The 25,567-nt window shown below is 40.3% G+C and overlaps 1 protein-coding gene across 2 annotated transcripts in view; it reads right to left on the bottom strand.

Annotated features, from left to right (window-relative positions):
• The window catches only part of MYPN (myopalladin), a 112,825-nt gene that overhangs the window by 9,712 nt on the left and 77,546 nt on the right, over window positions 1-25,567 (bottom strand). For both annotated transcript variants that reach the window (XM_088841924.1, XM_088841923.1), the window contains exons 11-19: window positions 22,989-23,582; window positions 22,081-22,219; window positions 12,244-12,465; window positions 10,945-11,094; window positions 9,833-9,915; window positions 8,508-8,634; window positions 7,048-7,255; window positions 5,359-5,524; window positions 1,789-1,922 (exon numbers count right to left, since the gene is read on the bottom strand). In XM_088841924.1, the coding sequence (XP_088698050.1) occupies window positions 1,789-1,922; window positions 5,359-5,524; window positions 7,048-7,255; window positions 8,508-8,634; window positions 9,833-9,915; window positions 10,945-11,094; window positions 12,244-12,465; window positions 22,081-22,219; window positions 22,989-23,582 (1,823 nt within the window). The remainder of the gene's footprint in view (window positions 1-1,788; window positions 1,923-5,358; window positions 5,525-7,047; window positions 7,256-8,507; window positions 8,635-9,832; window positions 9,916-10,944; window positions 11,095-12,243; window positions 12,466-22,080; window positions 22,220-22,988; window positions 23,583-25,567) is intronic.

The following is a 25,567-nucleotide window of genomic DNA, read 5'->3' as shown; positions in this document are numbered from 1 at the left end:
ATCTTAACCCGACAGGAGCTACTCTTAGAAGCCCTCCTTTGCGGGCGAGGAGGGAGGCCTACTGTCCCGGTTCCTCGGGCAGGTAGGAAGTGGTTGTGGGGGGCGAGGTGGTTTGCTTTCAGCCTTAGTCCGCCATCCCTTCGCCCACTCCCGGGTCCCAACCGACGAAACAGCGCGTCCCGTTTTTGGAGCTGCGGACTCAGGACCGGAGCCTGGGAGACGCGAGCGGGGATGAACTGAAGTAGGGGCTCCGCCTCGGAAGAGCAGGATCGGGACAAGCGTCATCGGTTTCAGGGCTTATTGGTAGGAGTTTCTTGGAGACTTGTTTTCTTCTGACATGGTGAAATGGGTGAAATGGTTAAGGCATTAGCTTGGATTAAGAAACACATCAGTGGTTTCTCCTTCTCCGGACACTTCCAGGGGAAAGTACATTAGAGTCAACTTCCTTCACAATTGAATTTCAAGTCGACAGATTAGAGAGAATAACCAGAAAGCTATATATTTCCTCTAAATATTAGATTGAGGGAAAATGGCAGGCCAGGACTCCTATGTGGTGCCAAAAAAAGGGGAATGCATCTGGTGTGCCCCTATAAGTAGCAGGGGCCTCAGGTTCTAGGCAGAGTTACTTTTTCTTCTTTGTTATTCTGGTTAATCATGTTAGATCAGTAAAGAATATTAAGCCAACCAATTAGTTTTTTAAAGAAATAAAAAGGGTTACCCTTTTGTGTTAAGAAATATTTCTTAAGAATGCCAGTTAATGTCAAAATTATAGAGGAGAATAGCAGAGTACACAAATACATTAGTAAAGATTAATTTGTTAAATATTTAGAAACATGACTCGAAGGAATGATGGAAAATTTTTTTTTTACTTTCCAGCTGTAGTCACTCAACCTCTCTGAGTCTCTGTGTTTCTTTGTCATTTAAAGGAGGGTAACAACAATTACATTGGAGAAGGAAATGGCAACCCACTCTAGTGTTCTTGCCTGGAGAACCCCAGGGACGGGGAAGCCTGGTGGGCTGCCGTCTGTGGGGTCGCACAGAGTTGGAAGTGACTTAGCAGCAGCAGCAGCAGCAACAACAATTACAGTAATCTCATGGGTTTGGGACTATCTAAGGGTGAAAGTTTCCCTTGTGGCTTAGCTGGTAAAGAATCTATCTGCAATGCGGGAGACCTGGGTTCCATCCCTGGGTTGGAAAGATACTCTGGAGAAGGGAAAGGCTACCCACTCTAGCATTCTGGCCTGGAGAATTCCACGGACTGTATAGTCCATGGGGTTGCAAAGAGTTGGACACAACTGAGTGACTGTCACTTTCAGAACATCTCTCTGTTATTAATCTGATTCTGAGATGAGAGTAATAAATATTTATGGAAGAATTAACAAATGAATAGGGTCTGGAAAATTCTGCTATGTGCAGTTATGACTGGGGAATTACAGGCATGGGGAGGAGGTTCCCATGGGTGACCCATGACAGCCAGGGGATGGCATGAAGGTGCTGGGTGATCATAAGTACAAGCCCATGTGTGCTCTGAAGTAGTTGTAATTCCTCGTATTAGAAGTACAGGAAAAAACCTCTTTTGGAAGAAGGTTAACCTTATAGTGAAATGGAAGAGTGTACAAAAGCCCTGAAGTGAGTAGAATAAAATGACTTTAAAAATCCATATCTTAAGCACTAAAATAAAAACCGATTAATTCATTTATGAAAACATACTACGCCGATCCTAAAAGAAAAAAAAAAAAGATTTTTAAGCTGCCTATCACATAGGTCACCTGATGCCATTATACATACCGTATATATCCAGCCTTGCAGTGCAGGACACGATGCCGGCTTCATTCTTGGCTGACAGTGTGTACCATCCAGCATCTGATTTCTTGGCTGGCTGAATGAGGAGGCAGACATACCCAGTTGTGTCCTGGTGCATGCTGGAGAAAAGAAAGAGTATATTGCCTTGTATCTGGAGAGGGTTTAGGGTTCCCAGAAACTCATTTTTATATATAGTAGTTAATCCTAAGATCCTAGTTTATCCCTCCCCTCACCCTTTTCCCTTCAGTAACCATAAGTTTTTTCCTATGTCTGTGGACCTTTTTCTATTTTGTAAATAAGTTCACATATAATTTTTTTGATTTCACATGTAAGTAATATCACATAACATTTCTTTGTTTGACTAACTTCATCTAGGATGGTAATCTCTGGGCCCATCCATGTTACCGCAAATGGCATTATTTCATTCTTTTTATGTCTGAGTAACATTCCACTATATGTATGTATGTATATCTATACCTATATGGACACTTAGGTTGCTTCCACGTCTTGGCTTTTGTAGGTAGTGCTGCAGTGTTTCAAATGAGTTTTCATCTTTTCTGGATATATGCCCAGGGGTGGGATTGCTGGATCATATGGAAACTCTGCTTTTGATGTTTAAAGGCACCTCCTTACTGTTCTCCCTAGTGGTTTCTCCATAGTGGCTGCACCAATTTACATCACCACCAACAGTGTAGGAGGGGTCCCTTTTCTCCACACCCTCTCTAGCATTTATAATTTGTAGAGTTTTTTTGGCTGCGTACATTGTGGCATGCAGAACTTCCCTGACCTGGAATCAAACCTGTGCCCCGTGCAGTGGAAACATAGAGTCTTAACCACTAGACCACCAGAAAGTCCCTATTATTTGTAGACTTTTTGATGATGGCCATTCTGACTGGTGAGAGGTGATAGGTATAGGTACCTCATTGTAGTTTCGATTTGCATTTCTTTCATACTTAGCAATGTTGAACATCTTTTCATGTGACTGGTGGCTATTTGGATGTTTTTTGGAGGAATGTTCATTTAGATCTTCTGCCTGGTTTTTGGTTCAGTTGTTTGTTTTGATATTGAGCTGTATGAGCTGCTTGCATATTTTGGAAATTAAGCCTTTATTGGTTACATTGTTTGCAAATATTTTCTCTCATTCTGTGGATTGTCTTTTCGTTTTGTTATAGCTTCCTTTGCTGTGCAAAAGCTTTTAAGTTTGATTAGGTCCTATTTGTTTATATTTGGTTTTATTTTGTTGCCTTGGGAGACTGACCTAAGAAAACATTGCTATGATTTATGTCAGAGAATGCGTAGGCTATGTTCTCTTATGGGAGTTTAATGGTGTCATGTTTTATATTTAAATCTTTAATTCATTTCAAATTTATGTTTGTGTATGGTGTGAGGGAGTGTTCTAACTTCATTGGTTTAATGCAGCTGTCCAGCTTTCCCAACACTTGCTGAAGAGACTGTCTTTTCTCCACTGTATATTCTTGCCTCCTTCATCAAAGATTAATTTACTGTAGGTGTGTGGGTTTCTGGGTTCTCTATTCTGTTCCATTGATCCATGTATGTCTGTTTTTGTACCAGAACCACTCAACGATATTCAAGAGCATGGGATACCTTTCCATTTCTTTGAAGCATCTTCAATTTCCTTTATCAGTGTTCTGAGCATATAAATCCTTGACTTCCTTGGTCAGGTTTATGCCTCAGTATTTTATTTTGATGTGATTTTAAAAGGGATTTTTTTTTTAAACTTTCTGATATTTCTTTGTTAGTGTAAAGAAATGCAAAATATTTGTGTGTGTTAGTTTTGTATCCTGCTGCTTTGCTGAATTCGTTCATCAGTTCTTTTTCAGGGGGAAGATTTTTTTTTTTAAGCTTTATATTTTGTATTGGGGCTTCCCTGGTGGCTCAGTTGGCCCAGGCTTGATACCTGAGTTGGGAAGATCCCCTGGAGAAGAAAATGGCAACCCATTCCAGTATTCTTGCCTGGAAAATCCCATGGACAGAGGAGCCTGGCAGGCTACAGGGGTCGCCTGTAGCGACCTGTAGATCTGTGGGGTTGCGAAGAGTCAGACACGACTTAATGACTAAATCACCACCAGAGCCAGTTAACAGATGACACTGTTATAATTTCAGGTGAACGACAAAGGGGCTCAGCCCCTCCAAACTTGCCTCCTATCCAAGCTGCCCACATAACACTAAGCAGAGTTTCTGTGCTATAAAGTAGGACCTTGTTGGTCATACATTTAAAATATATGATTCATTAGTTCTCATAGTTTTCTGTGTAGTCTTTAGAGTGGAGGGAGTGTTTCTTAATATAACCAACTGGGCATGTGCAGCATTTAACTCAGTTCAATTCAGGAGTAAGTCTGCATGTCCTTTCCTTCTGTTTTCTTTACATCTGTCATTCTTAACCTTGACTGCATAGTGCAATCCTGCATAATTATACCAGAATTTCAGGCTGGGTTTAACATGTTTGTTAATTTACACTGAAGTGTTAACTCAAGTATATTCTCTGTTCTTGCTTATGTTTTACCAGAGGAAAATCCTGACCTTTTTATACTTAGACTTTTTAGATGCCAAGATACTGTAAAAGCCAATATCCTTTAGGACGAATTTAGTTTACTATGAAGAAATAATTCTCAGTAATAATAATTTCTCAGTGGCAGTTTCTGTGCACAAGCTGCCCTTGTGACATAAAAACAAAATGACAAAGAATTAAGGATGGTTAGGGGAAATTAGGGCTTCCCTAGTGGTTCAGATGGTAAAGAATCTGCCTGCAATGAGGGAGACCTGGGTTCGATCCCTGGATTGGGAATATCCCTGGAGAAGGGAAAGGCTACCCACTCCAGTATTCTGGCCTGGAGAATTCCATGCACAGAGGAACCTGGCAGGTTACAGTCCATGGGGCTGCAAAGTGTCAGACATGACTGAACAACTTTCACTTCACTTCACCTCAGGGGAAATTCAATAAGGCACCCATTTAGAGAACCTGGAACCTTAAATTTACTTAAAAAATAGGCATGTAGTGACAGATGGAAAAGGAGTATTGCCATATTGTTTTGTCTTTTTTTTTTTTTGCCTTATTTTATTTTCGCTTTTTTCAAAAGGTTTTGTCTGGGTACTAATATGACTCATGACATGACACATGACAAAAAGACAAATGACACATGACACACAAAAAGACACATGACAAAAACATGCAAGATCTTTGTAAATCTCTCAAACCTTTTTAAGCTTAAAAATTAAGGTTTTAGAGACTTCCCTGGTGGTCCAGTGATTAAGACTCTGCATGTTCACTGCAGGGGATGTGGGTTTAATCCCTGGTCAGAGAACTAAGATCCTGCATGCCATGTGGTGCAAATAATAATAAGGTTTTAAAATGGTGGGACATTATACAATGGACTAACCCTCAGCAACAAAAAGGAATCAATTCTTGATAAGCACAGTTACATGGATAAAGCAAATGCATTATGCCAAGTGAAAGGGGCCAGATTCAAAAGGCTGAAGATTTATTTGGGTGGCGTGATGAGCTTTGCTGAACTTGACCAAGTGTGGAGGCTGTACCTGATCCTTTCTCTGGTGAAAGGGATGGTCTCATTGTCTTTCTTCCAGTAGAACACAGGCGGAGGCATGCCTATCACCCGGCACTCCAGTCTCACGGGGTGGCCTTCTGGAACACCACTGTTCTGCAGTTTCTCCAGGATTACAGGTGCTTTCTTTACTTCTTTGGCTGAATGAGAGAAGAGCCATGCTAGTTTGAATAGTAAGTGCCTTGGGCTCCATGCCTCAAATTCAGGACAGTTCTGGAATCTAAGTAAGCACCCACCCACCTTACCTCTTCTTTAGAACACTTCTCAAGCTTCTTAGTGAAGACCACTGCCTTGATAAAAGCTCCAAAAATGATTTTAAATTTTATGTTTTAATATATATAAACAAAATATAAATATATATAACAAAATATAAATATATTTTGTTTTCTTTTTTAGAGGTTATTTTGTAGAAGGTATATTGATTTTCCCTCAATTTTTTACCTTGAGAAATGTTACTGCTCCATTAAAATTGAAAGTATACCATTAAAAAAAAACACAAATTATGTTTCATATAGAGGCATTTTTTTTCCCCAGCAGAATCAATTAAGACAAAGACACCTCCTATCTCAGGGTTCCAGAGGCCATACTTTAGCAAAACAGTGGGAAAAAACTAAAAGCTGCAATCAGTGTATTCTCGCAGAATGAGCTTTTCCTACTCTGTTGGGAGAGGGGATTAAGAGTGGAAAAAAAGAAGATAATATAGAGGAAACAGCTACTAGCCTAGAGACAAGGTTAACATTCTGATGCTGTCCTGATTTCTTTCAGGGGCCATGCAAGGAAGATAGCAGGAGAAAGTTCAATGGGAGAATTCATTCATTCTGAAAGCTAATTCTGGCTGGACTAATGCCTAAGGGGCTGACACCTCCCAGGGGATGATGACGTAGGCATTAGTGTTTGTTGACATCATCTTGTAAGGTAAGGGTTCATTCATTGATTGAATGCCTTCCAAGTTCCAGGCACTGAGTCAGACATCAGAGATGCACAGAAGAACAAGCTTCTATGGCCTCAGAGGCTCATAGTCTCTTCAGGGAGGCAAAGAGAAAATAGTAACACAGAAGCGATGAGTGCTGTGAGAGTCTCTCCTTTACTGAGTGCTGAGTTGGTAATGGACAGGGAGGCCTGGCGTCCTGTGATTCATGGGGTCGCAAAGAGTCAGACACGACTGAACTGAACTGAACTGAACTGATGGGCATGGAGAAGGATGTGCCTGGTGGGTCCGCTGTGCCTTTGTGGTAGCATATGAAATAAGTGTTAGAGAATGAGTAGGAGGTTGCTAGGCAAAGAAGGGCATGCTATGTAATGGGACCATTAGTGCAAAGGCATAGAAGCTTGGGCTAGGGGGAGACCCTAGAGTGACAAACTGTAGGGCAAGTGACCTGAATTTAGTGATAGTCAATTAATTAGTAATTAATTGATTGATTAATTATTACAATGACTATCATTTATTGCAAGCATGATATACACAAGGTACCACATTTTGTTTTTGGCTTACTGATATATGTTCAAGAGCAATGTAGGAAACGTGGACCTTACTACAGAGAAAGGGAAATTGAGATGAGGCTTGGTGGGACAAAGGACAACAGAATTACATCAGAGTCTCTGCATATTTGAGCAGTAGCTTTGGAGGGAGTCGTGTTTAGGGGTCCCAGCAGCATTACCTTACCTACTACAGTGAGCTCCAAGCTAAAGGAATTCTGCCCAGTTTTGTTGGTAGCAACGCAGGTGTAGGTCCCCGCGTCACGTTGAGTGAGTGGGTCAATGAGCAGAGAGTGGACTCCGGTCTCCCTGACCAGCATCTTGTGGCAGGCGTCGGGGAGGACAGGCTGGCCATTGAGCAGCCACGTCAGCTCTGGGGGCGGTAAGCCACTCACCTAATAAACAAGAGGACAGCTGAGGCAAATGCCAGACTGATGACAGGAGGATTTATTTGGTGGCTGACTTCTTCATCCTGATCTGGCACCACATAGATAGCGAGGGAATGTCAGTGGTGAGAAACCTCTCCACAGGGGCATCAGGACAAGAGGGATCTGGATGGATGGGCATGTGAATTTAAACTGTATAGTATTTGGACCCCAGTTCAGGTAATGATTATATACTAGATTAAAATGAATAAGAATTAAAAAGCTAAATAGATAAATAAAATAGGCCGGTAGTGTCAGTTCCAGAGATAATATATTGCTTACATACTACCTAACGACCAAGAGGTAGCCAAGAAAGGGGCAGACATTAAACCAGTATTCTCAAAGCTGGCTGTGTGTCATAATCACATGGGAATATTTGCAAATCCTGATGCCCATTTACTATATTAAATCAGAATCTTTGGGGAGTGGACCCAGGATGGGTTTCTTTTAGGATTTAGGGTGGAAGAAATTAATTAACAGTCCATCCCAAATATTATTTTTTTTTCCAAATATTATTTAGGTAACTAATTCGAGGGCAAGATCCACCTAGAGGAGTAGATTCTATAAATATTTAACCTTAAACCTTTAATAATTTGTATCTTAATCTCCATAGCATTCTGCAGTGTTAGGGTAGAAGGAGAACTTAAGTTTCTGTTCATACTGGGAACTATCCATGCTCTTCAACTGAACCTACTTTCTGGTGGAAGAGTTAGAATATATTATAGACTAGTTAAAGGTGATGGATGTTGGCTAGTATTAGAAACCAGCTTCTGTTTTCATAAACTGCTTTGGAGCCAGTGAGTATAAATTTTTCAAAGGCTGTACCTCATGGCAGTTCATTTCAAGGATGTAAAAATCATCCTTATGTCTTTATGGTAATAAAGACTTTTCAGGTACCTTACGGAAGATATCTGAACTACATCACCTCTTTGGTTGTCTTTTACTAACATAGAGTTAAATTGATACGATATCAGTGTAGTTTTTATTAAGATATAATCACTTAAAAGGTTTTATGAAATACTTTCATCTGGTAGTAAATGCTCCAAAAGAACCTTATGGGTGGAAAAAAGTGATCTCTTTGTTCCTCAGTCCCTTTCACCAAAAAAAAAAAAAAAGTCCCCCAAACCAACTATAAAACAAATACAAACAAAAATAGGTGCATACAAACAAATAAATACAAAATATGAACAGGTCTGACACCAAGGATGGTGCTAGAGGCTACCTTACAGTCCAGGCGACAGAGGCGCCCCTCGTGAGCCACCATATCCCCAGGAGCCTGCAGGAAATGTGGTCGGAAAAAGCGTTCCTGTAGGGGCTCTTTGTCTTTTTCTTGCACTCGGGACCTTCCTCTAAAATAGCAGGCATGTTCAGGCATTAAATAGTAGAAATCAATTCATAAACATATGACAGTATAGGCATTTAGGCATGGCTATAGGGCTTAGAGAAAGATTTCTTTGGGGGATTGGGGTAGAGGTTGCTGGACCATAAAAAAATAATAAGTAATAGTGTGGAGCTGATGTGAAAAAAGAAAGTATTAAGTATCTCATCCATTGTAGGATTATCTTGTGAGATCTGTAATTAAGTAAGCAGGCTTTAGATTTTTCTCTGTGAAGTCATTCTGGGTTTCTGGGTTAAGTGACTCAGCTCCCCTTGCCTTAGGTTTGGCCAGTTGTTCAAAAGTTTCAAAATAAACAAATAAATCAGTATTCAATCTGAACCTCAAATGAGAGCCAAAAGAGAAGTCCTGTTTATTACTCAGAACAAGACAGCTGCAGTCCCTGTGTCTCTGAGTAATAAAATGTAACCTGGCTTATAAATTCTGCCAGACCATTAAAGCTGATCATGAACCTAAACTGATTAAGACTGACCAACAGTAACAGCTGTTCTTGAAGAAGGGGAAAAAAAAACTGAAGAAGAAGGCATAGTTGTAACAGTATTGAAATACTGTATCTGAAACGTAGGTCACTATTTTTGTTCCTTTGGTAAGTCTAATTTGATTCATCCATGTCAGCAACTATGAAGTGCTTTGCTAAGACTTTGTGGCACCATACTACTCAAGAGAAAGCCAGGCTCTCTCTTATTAACATTAATAAAGTCAGAGAGGAGGAAAGTTAGTTGCTATGTTGGAGACAATTGTTATGTTGGAGATAATAACAACAACAAAAATCTTTTATTATACATATACTCATTAACAGTTTCTGTTTTTTAAAGAAAAGTTAACTTAGTTCAGTCTGATTTATATAGTATATGCACAGGTGCTACTGATGGTTACAAATTTTGAACATAAAAAATGTGCTGTGAACCAATACTTCTCAAATTTAATACATTTGTGAATCACCTGGGGATCTTAGTAAAATGTACATTCTGATCAGTAGGTCTGGGTGGGGCTTGGAATTCTGCATTTGCAACAAGCTCCCAAGTAATGTCAGTATTTCAGGTGGAGGACTACGCTTTAGGTGACAGTTTATAGGCCCAGTACTTCAGTGCTCATTGCAGCAGATAGATGCTTGGGAGGGGCTAGAGAAGTGAGGTTCTTACTGTCTTTACCTGTGAGACTGACCAGCAGCTGTTAGTCGACTTCGGATGGGCAAACCTTGTACCATCAAGTGGCCAGAACAACTGATCCTCCCCTGAGAAACAGAAAATAAAGGAGATTAAAATAAAAAGAACTCCCTACTTTTTCAACATATACACATTTTTCTGGACCAAAATGTTATTAGCTTTTGGCTATTATGAGTTTTTTGGAGGGGGGATAAAAACAATATAACTCTTTAAATTGCTGTTAACATTTCAGGGGAAAGGATTTTGAAGAATATTGTGATGACTTTCATTTTTAAGCTGAAAATGAACAGATGTAAATGGAACAGGTGTAAACAAATGTAAAAAAAATTGAGTTCTTATGCATTTAATATTATTTGCAGGCACATGCAGAGATCATGGCCAAGTATTTTTATGTTTTCCTCAATAGAGATTATCTTCAAAACTAGCATTTTAATAGGAGTTGGTGAGAGTAGAGATTATAGTTCTGTACCTCCTATTCTCATAGTAGTTGGAAATATTTATTCTGCCATTTTTTTTCAGTTTTATACTTATTTATTTATTGGAGTATAATTGCTTTACAATGTTGTGTTAGTTTCTGCTATACAACAATGTGAATCAGCTATATGTATACATATTCTGCCATGTTTTTAAGGGGGATTTGAAGTCCTGATCTCTTCAGAAAAGAAAAGTGAAATATTATGACTTTCCAACTTTTACCAAAAAAAGAAGAAAAAATTTTATGAGTGAGGGCTAGTCACAAGTAATTTGCTTATTCTCTAAAAGAACTAAAAATAGCAAATCATTCTTTGATAGATTGATTTATTGACTCTTCAAGAGAGTCAATGAGTTGATAAACACAAGATTTGGTCTAGAGGTCTGAGGCATATAGTCAGTGAGTAGATAGTACTAATGTCCTTTGACAAAGGCTGAAGAGTGGAGTGACCCGTCAGTGGCTGACTAGTCTTGTAAACTGTGATCCTGTGCTCCAGTTACACACAGTTTCCTCATTCATTTTCCTCAGCAGTCCTTAGTAACTTGCACTTCTCAAGGTTTATTCACAGTGACATCAACTGCTCCTTCCTCAGAATGCAGCCCAGCATGGAACCCTGCGTCTCCACCTGGGGGTTGGCAGCCATGATGGTATAGTTGCCGTCATCGTCACTGGTGGTGGAGTCAATGTGCAGAGAACACGTCCCGTCTCCTTCTCGCTTCATTTTGAAGTGCTCATTTCTCTTTGAAATCTGCTTCCCGTCTTTGAACCAGTAAACCTGAAATGAACAGTAGACAAGGAGAATATGCACAGTTCTGTACATCTTTAGAGGATCACGATATAGGGAGTAGGATAAGGCCTGGATGGATTGCCATCTCTACAACTAGTAACCCATCCTTTACAAAACAGAGAAAAATTATCAGACGTACTATAAACATAGTATAATATGCTCCTCCACTTGTACATATAGAATATTTAAATAAAAAATTACAAATAATTTAGGATGGAGAGAAAGCTTTTGATTATCTTTATTGTATTTTATAATTAAAAAGCCACCCTAAGGGCCAGGCAGGTCTTCAGAGGCAAAATAATGAAAACTGGGATAGCTTGAAACTTTTCCTGCTAGAAGTCCCAGATCTCAGGGCCTAGAATAGCTGACCTTACTTGAAAGGATAGTATGGTGTGTTATACCAAGTGGAATGAGGCCAGGATTCACTTGCTGAATTCCTCATCTGACTAAAAGTTAAGTCTACATAGCTTTCGTGTTAAGTTCTACATGTATCAAGGGGAATCTCTGAAAGGTAGGTGAGTTAAAGTACAGTAGCAGTTGACCTTCTCTGCATTTCCTGGTTAACAAACCATACATGCTAACGCCATGTTAATGTTTGCGAAAGCAGAGTGAAGAGATTCCCTGCTGTAGACGTACCGGGTGTAAATCCTCTCTCAGCTGACTGCCAGAAAATCTGGTGACTCATAAGATTTTTCACCAGCCAGTAATAACGATATGATATTTTCTGCATTTACCAACCTAATAGTAATGATACAAATATAGCTTGCTTTGTACAACAGGTTGGCTGTGGCTATTCAGTAGATGTTAAATAGAAAGAAAAGTATCAGATTGGTGAATTTTGATGGTTGAGAGGATCAATAACCCCAAAGAGAGGATCATGACTAAGAAAATTTATTTTCAGCTTTCACAAAAATTTTAACCTGCCCATACGTAATCTGATCTGTTTTCTGCCTATTTAATGATTCTATTCCTGATTGTCTCTTTTTAGTCAGATTATCTGGCCTTTGTTAATTTTCTGGTATTGGTTTTTATTCTTTGTATAGATATTTCACTAGAGTCTGATAAGGCTTTCTTGAGGGCACTGAGTCTACAGATTTTCACTATTGGTTGACTGAGTGGTTGTTCATCTTCCCCTACCTTTGGGACAGGTATCCCAACAATTTTGCAGGTGAATGTCACTGGAGAGCCTTCGGTGACCCGGAAGTGCTTGAGTCTTTTGTCAAAGATGGGAGCTATACACTTGCCCGTGGGGATCTCATCATGTTGGATTTCATCGTCTGATTCATCAACAGGGGTGCGTTCTAAGCGAAACTCTATTTCATTCATCAGCCTCTGCTCAAAGCTTGAAATTTTGTACTCCTGTCAAAATGGCAAACATGTTTTAATGTCAGTTTCTATGGGTGAGGAAGAACGTGTTCATCAGTATAATTTGAGGATGATACATTTTTAAGATTCAAATGTTAGGTTCATATCATGGAACCTCCATAAGCCAGGCATGTTCCATTTCCACTTCCTCACAATGGAGCACTGAAGGAGATTTGGGTCTCTACTGCAATCCCAAAATGTCCTGATTCCTCACCTTCATCATGGAGTCCCAGTAGAATCTTGTAGGGAATGGAATGAAGATGGAATGTAATTTCCATAGCTACTAAAACTGTCCATCTTGATATACAGAACTGTCTATATGGTGTTTTGGCAAAATTATTCTGAATTGAATTCTAGTACTTGCCTGCATCACCAACTTCCTGTCTCTACTGGGTTTTGCCATCAGAAAACTTGTCTTCATAAATCTCCATTGACCCCATGCTTGCCTTCACAGTACCTCTGCAGCCCTCATAACAAAACTATTTGAGATAATTTTCTCTCTTATAGCCTCATTTCCTTCTTTTCTTTCACTAACACACTCCAGTTAAGTTTGTGTTCTCACAGTTCTGCTGAGATTGCTGCTGTCAGGGTCTTCTTATTGGCCAAATCCAGTTGTCACTTATCTGTTCTTGCCTTACCTGACTTCTGAGCAGCATTAACACAGATGGCTACTTTCTCCATTAAAAAAAAAAAATTATTTATTTGGCTGTGCCAGGTCTTAGTTGCAGCAGGCAGGATCTTTGATCTTTGTTGTGGTATGTGGGAGCTAGTTCCTTGACCAGGGATCAAACCCGGCCCGCTGCATTGGGAACAAGAAGTCTTAACCTCTGGACTACCAAAGAAGTCCTTACTTTCTCCTTTTTAAAACATTTCGTCGTTGTTGTTGATTTCCATGACACTGTATTGGTTTTCCTTCCCTTACTCTAGCTGTGCCTTATCAGTTTCCTTTGCTAGCTCTTCCTTCTCTGTCCTAGATTGTCTCGTCCAGTCTCACAACTTCACCTGCCTTCTGAATGCTGATGACTCCAAATCCATGTCTCAGTCTGGTCTCTCTCCAGAACTCATATACCCAATGATCTACTCTGTATCATGAAAGTCATAAACCCACCAATTTATTCTATGTCATGGCTTGGATACCTCATGGGTACTTCAAACGTAGCACACTTGATTTCTGTTCCCCAGAGAACATACTCCTGCCCTGCTCGCTCCCGTTTTAGGAACTGGCACTTGGTTAAGTAGTTTAACTGGTGTTTCTCACATTAGCTACGGTGAAAACCAAATTTTTAAAACTGGCATTTTTTCAACCTGTTCTTCTTGTAAAATAAAAATGAATTACTAGAAAAACTAAATATTAAAAGCATGCAAGATTATGTTTGATAGACATAAAATTTCTCTGTCAAATGCTATAGAAATTTCTTATTGGTTACTTTCAATTTCCTTGTTATCTCAAGGTGGAGAGATGACAACTTGCAAACTGGCATAGGTTTTGGACCATGCTTTGAGTGCACCTGCTGCTGCTACTGCTGCTAAGTCACTTCAGTCGTGTCCGACTCTGTGTGACCCCATAGACGGAAGCCCACCAGGCTCCCCCGTCCCTGGGACTCTCCAGGCAAGAACACTGGAGTGGGTTGCACCAAGTTAACTTAAATCTAGAACTTATCCCGGATTCCTGTCATTCCCGCTCCTGCCCTGTTCTGTCAAGCTTAAATGCCACCTCCGTAAAACAGCCTTCCCAGGCATTTCATCTAAAGTAACTCCCTATTGTAATTCTCTACAGAGCATTTCTTGCTATCCAGTATTATTCTTTTTTTAAAAACTTTTGAAGTATTTATTTTTATTTATTGATTTGGCCGCACCAGGTCTTAGTTGTGGCACGTGGGATCTAGTTCCCTGACCAGGGGTCAGAACCTGGGCCCCTGCATTGGGATCACAGTGTCTTAGTCACCGGACCACCAGGGAAGTCCCTCCAGTATTATTCTTGCTTGTTTGTTTATTGATTAAATGATTGAATATCTCTAAGCATGTTAGCACCAAAAGAGCAGAATTCTTCTTTGTCTTGCTTCCCACGATGTCAACAGTACATATAATAGGGAGTGCCTGTCTCATGGCATGTGCTCCTTGAGTACCCAGAGAATGGAAGAATACATGAATGACATGGAAGCTGTCATTTGTTCCTGCACTACTGTATCTTTGAGCAGTCCAGAGCCAGGTGCCTGGGGTGAGGGTGAGACCTTTGGGTAAACTTGTGACTCTAGTTAACCATAATTTTATGATTTAGGTAGGTTCCATGCAGATCATACTAGGATGCCCCTGAAGTGAATTTGGGAGCACCAGGCTGATTTGCATCTGCCCCAGTCATAGGCAGAATAATTGAGTTCAGGACTCATGAGATGTAATCTCAAGCTATTAAATCACATCACTCATGTCTTCTAGTTATTGTTTTATATATATCACTGCCTGAATTTGTGTAGAATTGGCACTTAGGAAACACAGAAATCAAATGTTTCTTGGTTTTAATTTCTCAGAACCAATTTTAAATCTTTCTTCTCAGCCTCATCTTAGACTGGGTAAACAAAATAAATCTGCAGAAGCTCTTTCAGGGCAGAAAAAAATTATGAATCTCCAGTTAAGTGTATTCATTTTTCATCAGATAACTCAAACCAATTAAAGTAAAAGATTGTTCACTTCTAATTTGAAACCTGATTTAGTTTAAAAGTATTATGATTATTTTCTACATTTTGGACGTTTTTTTTTAAAGTTAATACTTAAAACTTCCAGCTATCTACCTATTAGTTTGAACCATATGAAATTGCCATTTTTTGAGGATTAAAAGTGGTAGAATATCAGCAATTTAAAATTATTCTCCCTCTTACTATACAATGAGCATATTTTCCATAAACACCTTAACTAATCTTACAAATTTGAAATATTTCCTATTCTTGACAATTTAAAAATCCCACGAGGAGTACATTTTTCATCTTTGTTGAATTGCATTCATATTCCTATATGGGTATTATTTTTCTTTTTAACAGATATGTTTATTTTTTGGATGCTTAGGAATAAAACCAATGAGTTATTTTATTCCCTTACTGTGTGAGGTTGGTGCTAAGTTGCTTTATTATTTTAAAAATAATAGTCAAATGTATGATTCTCATAGTTTGCAAACCTCACATGAGATCCTGGAGTTCAGGATAACCCAGGCTTTTTGTGAGGGTGGCAAGAGGTCTTAGGTTCTATGGCAGCTCATCTTGTTTTAAGTCCCCAGATTTCCAATCCATTCCATACCACTTGTAGCCACTATTTTAGTGGAGTCCTTGATCCAAGCTAAGAACCTTCTCTGCAACTTCTCCTACCACACGATGAGTGAGGGCTGGTCAGTTCCTGGCTTTCTGTACTGAAAGTATGAACTAATTTTTCCAAGCAAGTATCATTGTGCATGGTGGTAAGTTATGATTAAGTTATGGTTATGTGTATACTTCCGGAACAAATGGGTGATAGATAAGGCTTTGAGTACTTCTTGAAAATATAAATACTGCACTGTCTCCATGCATTCCAGTCTTTAGGAACTTGGTTTTACCAAGTTGGGACCTGATTTTATGGAATTTTTAATGTTTGAATTGATTTAAACAAAGGAACCATGGAAGCAACATAATAAAAATATACACATTTTGTTTTGCTATAAAAGTACACTTTTTGGTTATATATTTACTATTTTACCAGTACTACAAATTGGGAGGTAATGAAAACAGAACACTCAGTGAGTTATCTAAAATATACTATTTGTTACTTTATACTGAGGATACAGTTGTAACTGTAAGTTAACTGTAAGTTTCTACTGAGGTAACAGAAATTTCAAAGCATGTGTTCAAGGACAGGTTAGATAATGGAGATTCTTCATCAGAGATACAAAACAGGAAGGAGAAGATCCAGTGAAATGACTTTGGAGAGAGCGAATAATAATCTGTTTATCTCATACCTCCACTCCCAGAGTACCTGCTTTTCACCTCCAGTCTATTGAGGGAGATTAAAGAGACCCATCTGTAGCACCTACTGTTCCTCCAGTGGGTTGGTATCTGACTCCTGCCTAAGAAATCTGGAGTGAGAAACGAGGTGGGTTATTGTTGGTGGGTGAGTGATGGCTGCTTTCAGTGGCCGGCACTTCTGCATGGTGTCAGGTCAGGGGACCTGTGATGATTCCTGTGCACATGCGGACCACATATAAGAGAGAGCCAGCATGGGGTCAGCTTTTGTCCCCCTGTGGCTGGGAAAGGAAGAAGTCAGGAACACAGTTAGTGAAATGGGGGATGGAGGGAGCAAAAAAGAGAGAAGTTGGTCATACTTCCTTCCTGGTTTTAGATATCCCATTTGTAGGGGGTCCCTGGGTGTGGGGTGTTTGTGTGTGGGGTCTTATTCTTGAATAAGGATTAGGGTGTTAGTTACTACAAGAATTGGACATTGCATGTTTCTGGATCAAGATTGTATTTTGCAACAAAGAAAACATAGGACCTTATGTGAAATAAAAGTGGTCAAAATAGTTTTGATATTACCTCATATTTGAGGTTGCCAGGAGCAGAAGAAGGATTAGCCCCACTGAATAAATTTAAAAGGAGAAAGGGAGAAAAAAATAAAATTGTATTTAAGATACAATTGTTTAAGGTACCAGTTATGTGATATAATGTATGGGTCACAGATGCACAACCCAATAAGAATACTGTAGGTCAAGGCATTTCTATGAAAGATTTCATAAAATATTTGGGGAGTTGATCCTTAGGAAAAAGGAAACTATGCAACTGTGTGGCAGGAGTATGTGGCCTGTTTCTGCAGCAGCCTATCTTTACAACTGGGATGTTTACAAAGATGCACACCATGTCCAAAGCAGGAATTAGTGCAGGGTTTTTTTTTGTTTGTTTGTTTTTTGAGGAGGGGAGGGCTGCTTTGCTCCTAAGAGTTGGTTATCCCAGGAATAACTACTCCTCTTATATATAAATCAAGATTGTCATTCCAAATTGTGACCGATGAGATTCAGGTTTTCTAAGGACATTTGCAAATAAGCAATATGTTTAAGTTAAATTTGAATGTGCTTTCTGCACTGTTCTGCATAAAGGTTGTACTACTGACGCACTGTGGGTGGCTGTGCACTTTGAATTTCCAGGACTGGGTTTGTGCTGTGTTCTCCGTTTTCCCTTGCCTTGTCCCCTTTGTCAGGAGAAGCAGGAGTTTCTGTGAAGTCTGCTTGTAGGTGCTGTCTGTGCTCAAAGGAGAGAATATTTTCCTGCGTAAATCTGGTCTGTGTGGCCAGCAAGTCAATGACATATGGCCCATCCTTTCCAGGCTTATGTTAAAGGCCTTAAGTGAAAATGAATTGCACAGAATTTCAGTTGCTCTATGAAAGAAAATGAAAAGCTAAAATATTACTTCAGAAGAATATGCCACTTGAAAATATAAGTTCTTATTTTTTTTCTTTAAAGATAATCCTCTTAAGGCTGATAGTTTGACAACTTGAGGCATTTGGTTTCGGGACACATCTGCAGAAATTTCCTTCAAATTGTCAGAGTGGTAGAGAGTACTTTCCTTCTGCTGAGAACCACAGTGTCATGACATACTCCAATCAGATATGTCATTGCCAAGGTTCCAGGTTTCCAAAACATGGGGCATGATCTGACACTCAGTGCCCTGAGCTGAGTTCTGAGTCTGGGCTTCGGGGCAAATAACCAAGTAGGATCAAACCAGCTGGAAGAGCTTGCTCAAAGGGCTCCCAAGCAACTCTGGGTACAGTGTGTGCTAAAGGAAGTTGTATGTGTTAGAGAAGGTATTCTCCTTTGTTCCTGGGACAGCCCACAGTATGGGCAGCAGATCAAAGATTCCTGGATAAACTTTAACATACACAGAGGATGTCTTCTTTTACCATGTATCTAATACTACATGCCACCTTCAGTAGAAATAACCAGGCTTCATAGCCCCCCGCACTGTCCTTACTGCCAGATTCTTAGAATACTATATTAGGCACTGGTGGTACAGCATTCTATAAAACAGACTCTACTGTGGAGGAGGTAGGCCTCCTTTTAAAGTATTTAAAAATACTTTAAATCCAAATTTTATCTGTAAGAATAAATAATCACTAAATGATTCACAGATTTACCCTTAACACTTCAGTTAATGCCAGAGCTTTGCTTAATATCACTATTTTTTAAAGTTTTCATCTTTTAGTCAGTTGATTCGGAGCAGGCAATGGCAACCCACTCCAGTACTCTTGCCTGGAAAATCCCATGGACAGAGGAGCCTGGTAGGCTGCAGTCCATGGAGTTGCTAAGAGTCAGACACGACTGAGCGACTTCACTTTCACTTTTCACTTTCACGCGTTGGAGAAGGAAATGGCAACCCACTCCAGTGTTCTTGCCTAGAGAATCCCAGGGACAGGGGAGCCTGGTGGGCTGCTGTCTGTGGGGTCGCACAGAGTTGGATACGACTGAAGCGACTTAGCAGCAGCAGCAGCAGCAGTCAGTTGATTAACATAGATTATTATCATGGTGGATAGTATCTATAATTAGGTATAATCAGAATCCCTGTAGTCAAGTGAGATCTTTTCTATAGAGATGCAACAAATCCAAAATTTTCTCCTTGGTCAAAAGTTTCATTATCCTATCTGAAACTAATATAAATCCCAGAGTTGTGACTTAATTCAACAGATATTCCCTGGGCACCTACTCTGGGTCAGACACAGTAGGGGTGCAGCAATGAGCAAGACCCTCCTCCCCCGACTCCGGCTCTCAGGGAGCTTGTGACTGGTACATCCTGGGTGAACCCTCAGCATATGAAAAGGGGGATACTTCACTGTTCCCCCACTCAGGGTCCTACCATGCCCACGGTGAATAATGTAAGGCCAGTGACACATGGTACTCTTATTAGAAAAGAAATAGATGGCAAGATTTTTTACTTGCACTCAAGGGAGAATTTTCATAATTCATGGTAAGAGATGAAAGAGGTAAGATTTAAATAGAAGACATGACTAAGGAACTTAGAGGAAAAAACGCAGAGCAAGAATTAGGTACTTATTTTTTTCCTCTTTGTCTTACAGGGGAGTATCTGGGAGCCACACTTTTAAAAGTTTTTGTTTGAAAAAGGGGAGGGAGGATCAGAATAAAGAGATGGGGAGGTTTCCAGAGAAATTAGGTCAAGGATAAAAGTTGAAATAAGACATTAAATGTCTAAAGCTAATGTGGGAGTAAAAAAAATAATTACCTATATTTCCATGTACCTAGAATGCAGGTATAGACAGCTGTCAGTACTCATGTTTCTTTATGATTTTTTTCCACTTTTTCTAAACAAATTTTCTTCTTAACTTCATCAGTGGGCCACAGCACATTTAGACGGTTCTTCATGACTTTTTCACTATTGTTTCCCAAGACAGCAGTGGACAAAACAGTATTGTAATATGGCCTCAAAACTTCCTCAGATCAACATTTACCAACCTAATGCAAGCATTCCATCTCAGATAGCTCCTTAGTTTCCTGAATTGCATTATGTATCTTGGCTTTCATTTCATTGCAACAGAATGCTATGTAAGATCAATTCTGTAATTAACATACTGTAGTAACGCTAAGAATAATAATCGTCAGAAGAACACTGACATGTGTCACAGTTTTCAGATGGGGAGGCTTGAGATACTTTTTGAGACTCTAAGTTCCTGCTGTTAGCCTTGAATTTAATTCATGACGGAGGTTTAATAGGGTTCTACTGGATGTACAGCACTCTACTCATGGAAATTCCTGTTTACAAGTACTCACAGTTCAGATAAGAGAAAAACCCTACTTTTCCTTGAGTTGGGCAATGGATTAACATGAATCTCCCTACAGAGTAACCATAAAGGTAAAATCAGACAGACCGTGTGCTGACTTGGTATCATTTTTACAGGGTTCTAATCGCTCCCTGTCTGAGTTGTAAAAGACAGTCTGAACACAGCTCTGATTTCAGTGACACTTAGAGGGATTAACAACCACAACTGTGATGACAGTATTATAGGAAAACAAATCTGTGCTAGACAGAGCAATGTTTATGGGGTTTGGAGGTAATTGTCGTAAAACTGCAAAAGACTGCAGAGGTTCGGGGAAAATGTGTGTCTTGGAAACCAGGGCTCTGGTTCCTGTTCTACCACTGACCTGACAGTTTGACAACTGTGCCTCAGTTTCTCTATCTGGAAGATGGAAGAGAAGAATAGTTGCCTTGGTATCTGCCTCCCAGATATGTATGAATTTGATGAAATGATATATGAAAAGTGTACTTGATTATGGCAAGCTTAAATATCCTGCTTCAAGTCAATAATTTAAAGTCAATTTTAAAAAACACTTTTAAGCATTATTTTGAGCATTAAAAAAAAGATATTACTTGATGTGAACCATTTTTAGAGTCTTTATTGAATTTGTTTTAGTATTGCCTATTTCATGTTTTGGTTTCTTGGCCCTGAGGCTTGTGAATCTCCCCTACCAGGGACTGAACCCACACCCCCTGCATTGGAAGGCCAAGTCTTAACCATTGGACCTCCAGGGAAGTTCCAATTTTGAGTACTGTAAACACCATATTCAAAATAATCCACTCAGTAATAATTTCCCAACATACAATACACTAGTAAAATACTGTATATCAGTGGCTCCACTGGAAGTAAGATTTAAAAACATGAAAGAAGGCAACATATGGTCAGGGGAGTGTGGAACCTTGTTTCCAGGGTCACATATCACAGACTGCACAATATTTGACATATAGTTTTCACTAAAATTTTATGTTCTATTTCAAAATAGATTTTAATCAGTTCCTACCTGAGGAAATAAACCAAGAGTTAAATTATTAAAATATCTATCTGCATTTAAAAAATAACCACTGTATAGAAAGCAAAAATAAATGGCTCAGGACTTCTCTGGTTTAAACTCTGTGCTTCCACTACAGGGGGCATGGGTTTGATCCTTGATCAGGGAGCTAAGATCCTGCATGCTATGTGGCACAGACAAAAAAGAAAAACTAGCTCAAATAAAATAGTATTTCTTTCATATAATGCTTGCATATGACTTTCCTTTTTCTCCTTCAGTGTAAACACTTACTAGAAAGCAGGGGGTTGTACAGGTTGAACCACAGGTTATTGGCTAATGGCTGTTTCACACATTTCACCTAATGTAAAGATTGAGAAGAACTGGTGAGTAATCCCCAGGCACATTAGGGTCGAAGGAATCAGATAAGAGACAGTTTGGAACTCCAGAGTTCCTTCAAGTTCAGATCACCTCAAGGCTCAGATATTGAAATGTCTCAAAGATGTGATGGTGTTTGCCAGTACTGAGCAGAGGATTGCTGGAATGGAAAGCAGACTATCTAGTCCCTCTCCTTAACCTACTCTATTCTAGGTAAACACATGTAAACAAGTAAACTGAATTAGCTATTGGGCTAATCAGGAACTGTGGATCCATGTGGACAAGTTTCCTGCGCAAACCGTGGTCAGTCTGTTCTTTGCCTTCCAAAGCTGCAGTGTCAGTTTCACTGAGGTCAGGTGACCTAAGGACTGAAATAAGCAAACTTACATTCCTTACAATGTAATTCCAATAAATCATCGGAACCCAACAGTCTTACCTGCTGGTTTGATCTGACATCACTGAAATTCACCTTTTTTCCCAAGTCTAGAATCACCGCATTCTTAGTTTCACGGATGTAATCATCACTCACTGGGTGGGAAGACTTTGTATTTTTCTTCATTAGTCCCTGGGATGGCCTGTAAAATTAATTCACCCCTAAGTCACTCATGAAAAGCCCTGGTCAAGGTACAAAGGCCTAGGAATCAGAGTGGTTGGAATGACAGCTATACACCAGGAGTCATCAAGCACTTATGCAGGGCATCTTGTGTGCAAAAGTTGAGCACTGAACAAAGAATCTGTGTATAGAGGTGTTTTCAGTATTTAAATTATAAAAATATATTTTAAATGTGTGAGTGCTAAGTCACTTCAGTCATGTCTGATTCTTTGTGATCCCATAGACTGTAGCCTGCCAAGCTCTTCTGTCCATGGGATTCTCTAGGCAGGAATACTGGAGTGGGTTGCCATGCCCTCTTCCAGGGGATCTTCTCAACCCAGGGATCGAACCTGGGTCTCCTGCAGTCAGGTGGATTCTTTACCATCTGAGCCACCAGGGAAGCCCATATTTAAAATAATCACATGCTTTTGTCCTAAGGTGTTCAATATCCATTTTGTCTAAGAGATAGGATTATAAAGGATAAATAATAGTGAACTGAGAGGCCTATCCTAGACCAAGCTATTCTTATGCAGACCTCTTCTTAAATGACATCTTTTACATCAAGAAACCTCAATGAGGGACTTCCCTGGTGGTCCACTTGTTAAGACTTAACCTTCCAATGCAGGAGGTGGGGATTCAATCCCAGGTCAGAGAGCTAAGATCCCACATGCCTTTTGGCCAAAACCCCAAAACATAAAACAGAAGCAGTGTTGTAACAAATTCAATAAAGACTCCAATCTCGAGATACTTACATGGATGGTGCACTTTTAGGCAGCCCCATGGCATTGGTGGGTGGGATGGCAGGGAGAGAAGGCAGAACAGAGCTGAGGAAAGCCACTGGGTTCTGAATCCGGCTGGTGGGAGAGACAGGAGCTGGGGACACACAGCGGGGCTGAAACTGGTTTCCACTGGAGATGGAAAACGTGAGTGGCAGTTGTGCTGGCTCTGTTGGACCTGGAGTGGGGAGTGGCTCGTTTTGGATGGAGGCCCCTCCTAGAGATTTGGTTTGAGCCGAGGGGTGAGTAACTAAGAGGCTTTCTTTGCTCACTGTCCTCTGCATGGCTTGAGGAGTGCTGCTCAGGGTGAACACTGGAGAGCTGGAAGGGGACACGGAGGCCACAGTGGTACTTGTAGAGGGGAAGAAGTGCTTTGGCCGGGCCAAGCTGAATGTCTGTGATGGAGGGGCCTTCGCCTGCTTGCTGGACATTGTCACTGCTGGAACAGTAGTGGAGTTTAAAACACTCATGTTGAAAGGAAACTCCTTAGGAGATGAAGGAGATGGGTTTTGCAACTGCTGTTGTTCCAGTAAAACTTGGTTGTGAAGCTGTTGTAGCTGACTGGAGTCGCTGCACACAAAACAAGAGTGGGGAGGGGAGAAGAGAAACTGTCACTACCGCCTCACCCATCAGAAAGTGTCCAGACAGGCTCTTTATTGCTGGGTTGGTCAGAAAGTTCTTTCAGAAATCAGAATGAACTTTTTGGTCAACCTGGTATCTGCTAAAAATGCACAGCCAGAGTGGCCAGCAATCAGCCACCCTGTTTCTTGTGAGTTCTCTTCTTCTTTCCAGATCTGTTTGATTGCCAGGAAGAAGGGAAAGGCCACCACAACGCACAACTCCATGAGACATCATTTATTGACATTTTGTCCTTTGTGTTGTGACCCTGGAGTTGGGCAACGCAGCAGCCCCATTTTAGAATGTTTATAAATTAGGAAGAAGAAATAGAAACAATGGTCCTCTTGTTGAGAGGGCTCAAAGTTCCGAGATAAGTAGATAGAATCTGGGTTAGGGGTAGGCCATGAAATTAAAAGACGCTTGCTCCCTGGAAGAAAGGTTATGACCAACCTAGATAGCATATTAAAAAGAAGAGACATTACTTTGCCAACAAATGGTTTTTCCAGTAGTCATGTATGGATGTGAGAGCTGGACTACAAAGAAAGCTGAGCACCGAAGAACTGATACTTTTGAACTGTGATGCTGGAGAAGACTCTTGCGAGTCCCTTGGACTGCAAGAAGATCCAACCAGTCCATCCTAAAGGAAATCAATCCTGAATGTTCATTGAAGGGACTGATCCTAAAACTGAAACTCCAATACTTTGGCCACCTGATGGGAAGAACTGACTCGTTTGAAAAGACCCTGATGCTGGGAAAGATTGAAGGCAGGAGGAGAAGGGGACAACAGAGGATGAGATGGTTGGATGGCATCACCAACTCGATGGACATGGGTTTGAGTAAACTCTGGGAGTTGGTGATGTGGACTGGCACGCTGCAGTCCATGGGGTCTCAAAGAGTCAGACACGACTGAGTCACTGAACTGAACTGAACTAGGGTTAGGGTTAGGGTTGGGCTTCTGGAAAGAAAGTGTTGAGCTACACACTGATGTTAGGTACTAACACTAAAGGGGGCTGAGTTCCCCCCAAAATGTGCTAGATTCTTCACTCTGCCTCATTTTAGAGCAAACCTTAGCAAAACAGCTGGATATGTCTTGGTGTGTCTCATCCTCTTCTAACAACAAAGCTTTATAGATAAGGTAACCATATGTTCCGATTCATTCTAGACCATGCTCCTTTATGCCTGTTTTCCTGCCATAATTACTGCTGGCGCTCTTTTGCTCTCAAAAATGTCATGGTTTCAATGCTAGATTATATGGTCACCATAATTATAAATGTTACCTTAGACTTGTCTTGTGCCTAAAAAAAGGAAGATGATCAAGCTGGGAGCACTTTCTCTATTTAAAGGAATCTGACTCACAGAATCATTGTATGATTTGCCTTAAGTCCCACAGTATAATACTTTCTCTTAAAATAGTTAATTATTTTTTAATAAAGAAAATGGAAAATGTCTAAATAGTATATATGCATCAAGTTGTCAGGGCTGTCAAGTTTTGCTGTTTAGGAGACTCTCCTCTTGAGTAAATAACCATAGGAGGAGCCACAAGTGAGACCACAGTGCTTCAACCACCATGGTTTTGAGCTCTCTGAAAGTATACCTGGAACATAGAAGATGATCTGCTGAACATGAGATCTATTAAAAATGAAAGGTTCTACATTTTCATACCATTGGGAAAGTCAGCACCAACAATATCAAGTCAGGGGCTTCTCTGGAGGCTCAGTGGTAAAGAATCCTCCTGCTCATGCAGGAGACATGGGTTTGATCTCTGATCTGGGAGGATTCCGTATGCTGTGGAGCAACTAAACTCATGGGCAGCAACTATTGAGCCTGTACTCTGATCCTGGAGCCACAAATGCTGAAGCCTGTGTGTCCTAGAGCCCGTGCTCCGCAACAACAACAAAAGCCACTTCCACCACCCCTCCCCACAATGAGAAGCCTGC

This window comes from Moschus berezovskii, chromosome 12, assembly GCF_049115385.1.
Source record: "Moschus berezovskii isolate FMDL1 chromosome 12, NW_MosBer_1.0, whole genome shotgun sequence".
Taxonomy (NCBI): domain Eukaryota; kingdom Metazoa; phylum Chordata; class Mammalia; order Artiodactyla; family Moschidae; genus Moschus; species Moschus berezovskii.
The sequence above is the reverse complement of the archived record's forward strand: the minus strand, read 5'-3'. Positions and strand labels throughout refer to the sequence as shown.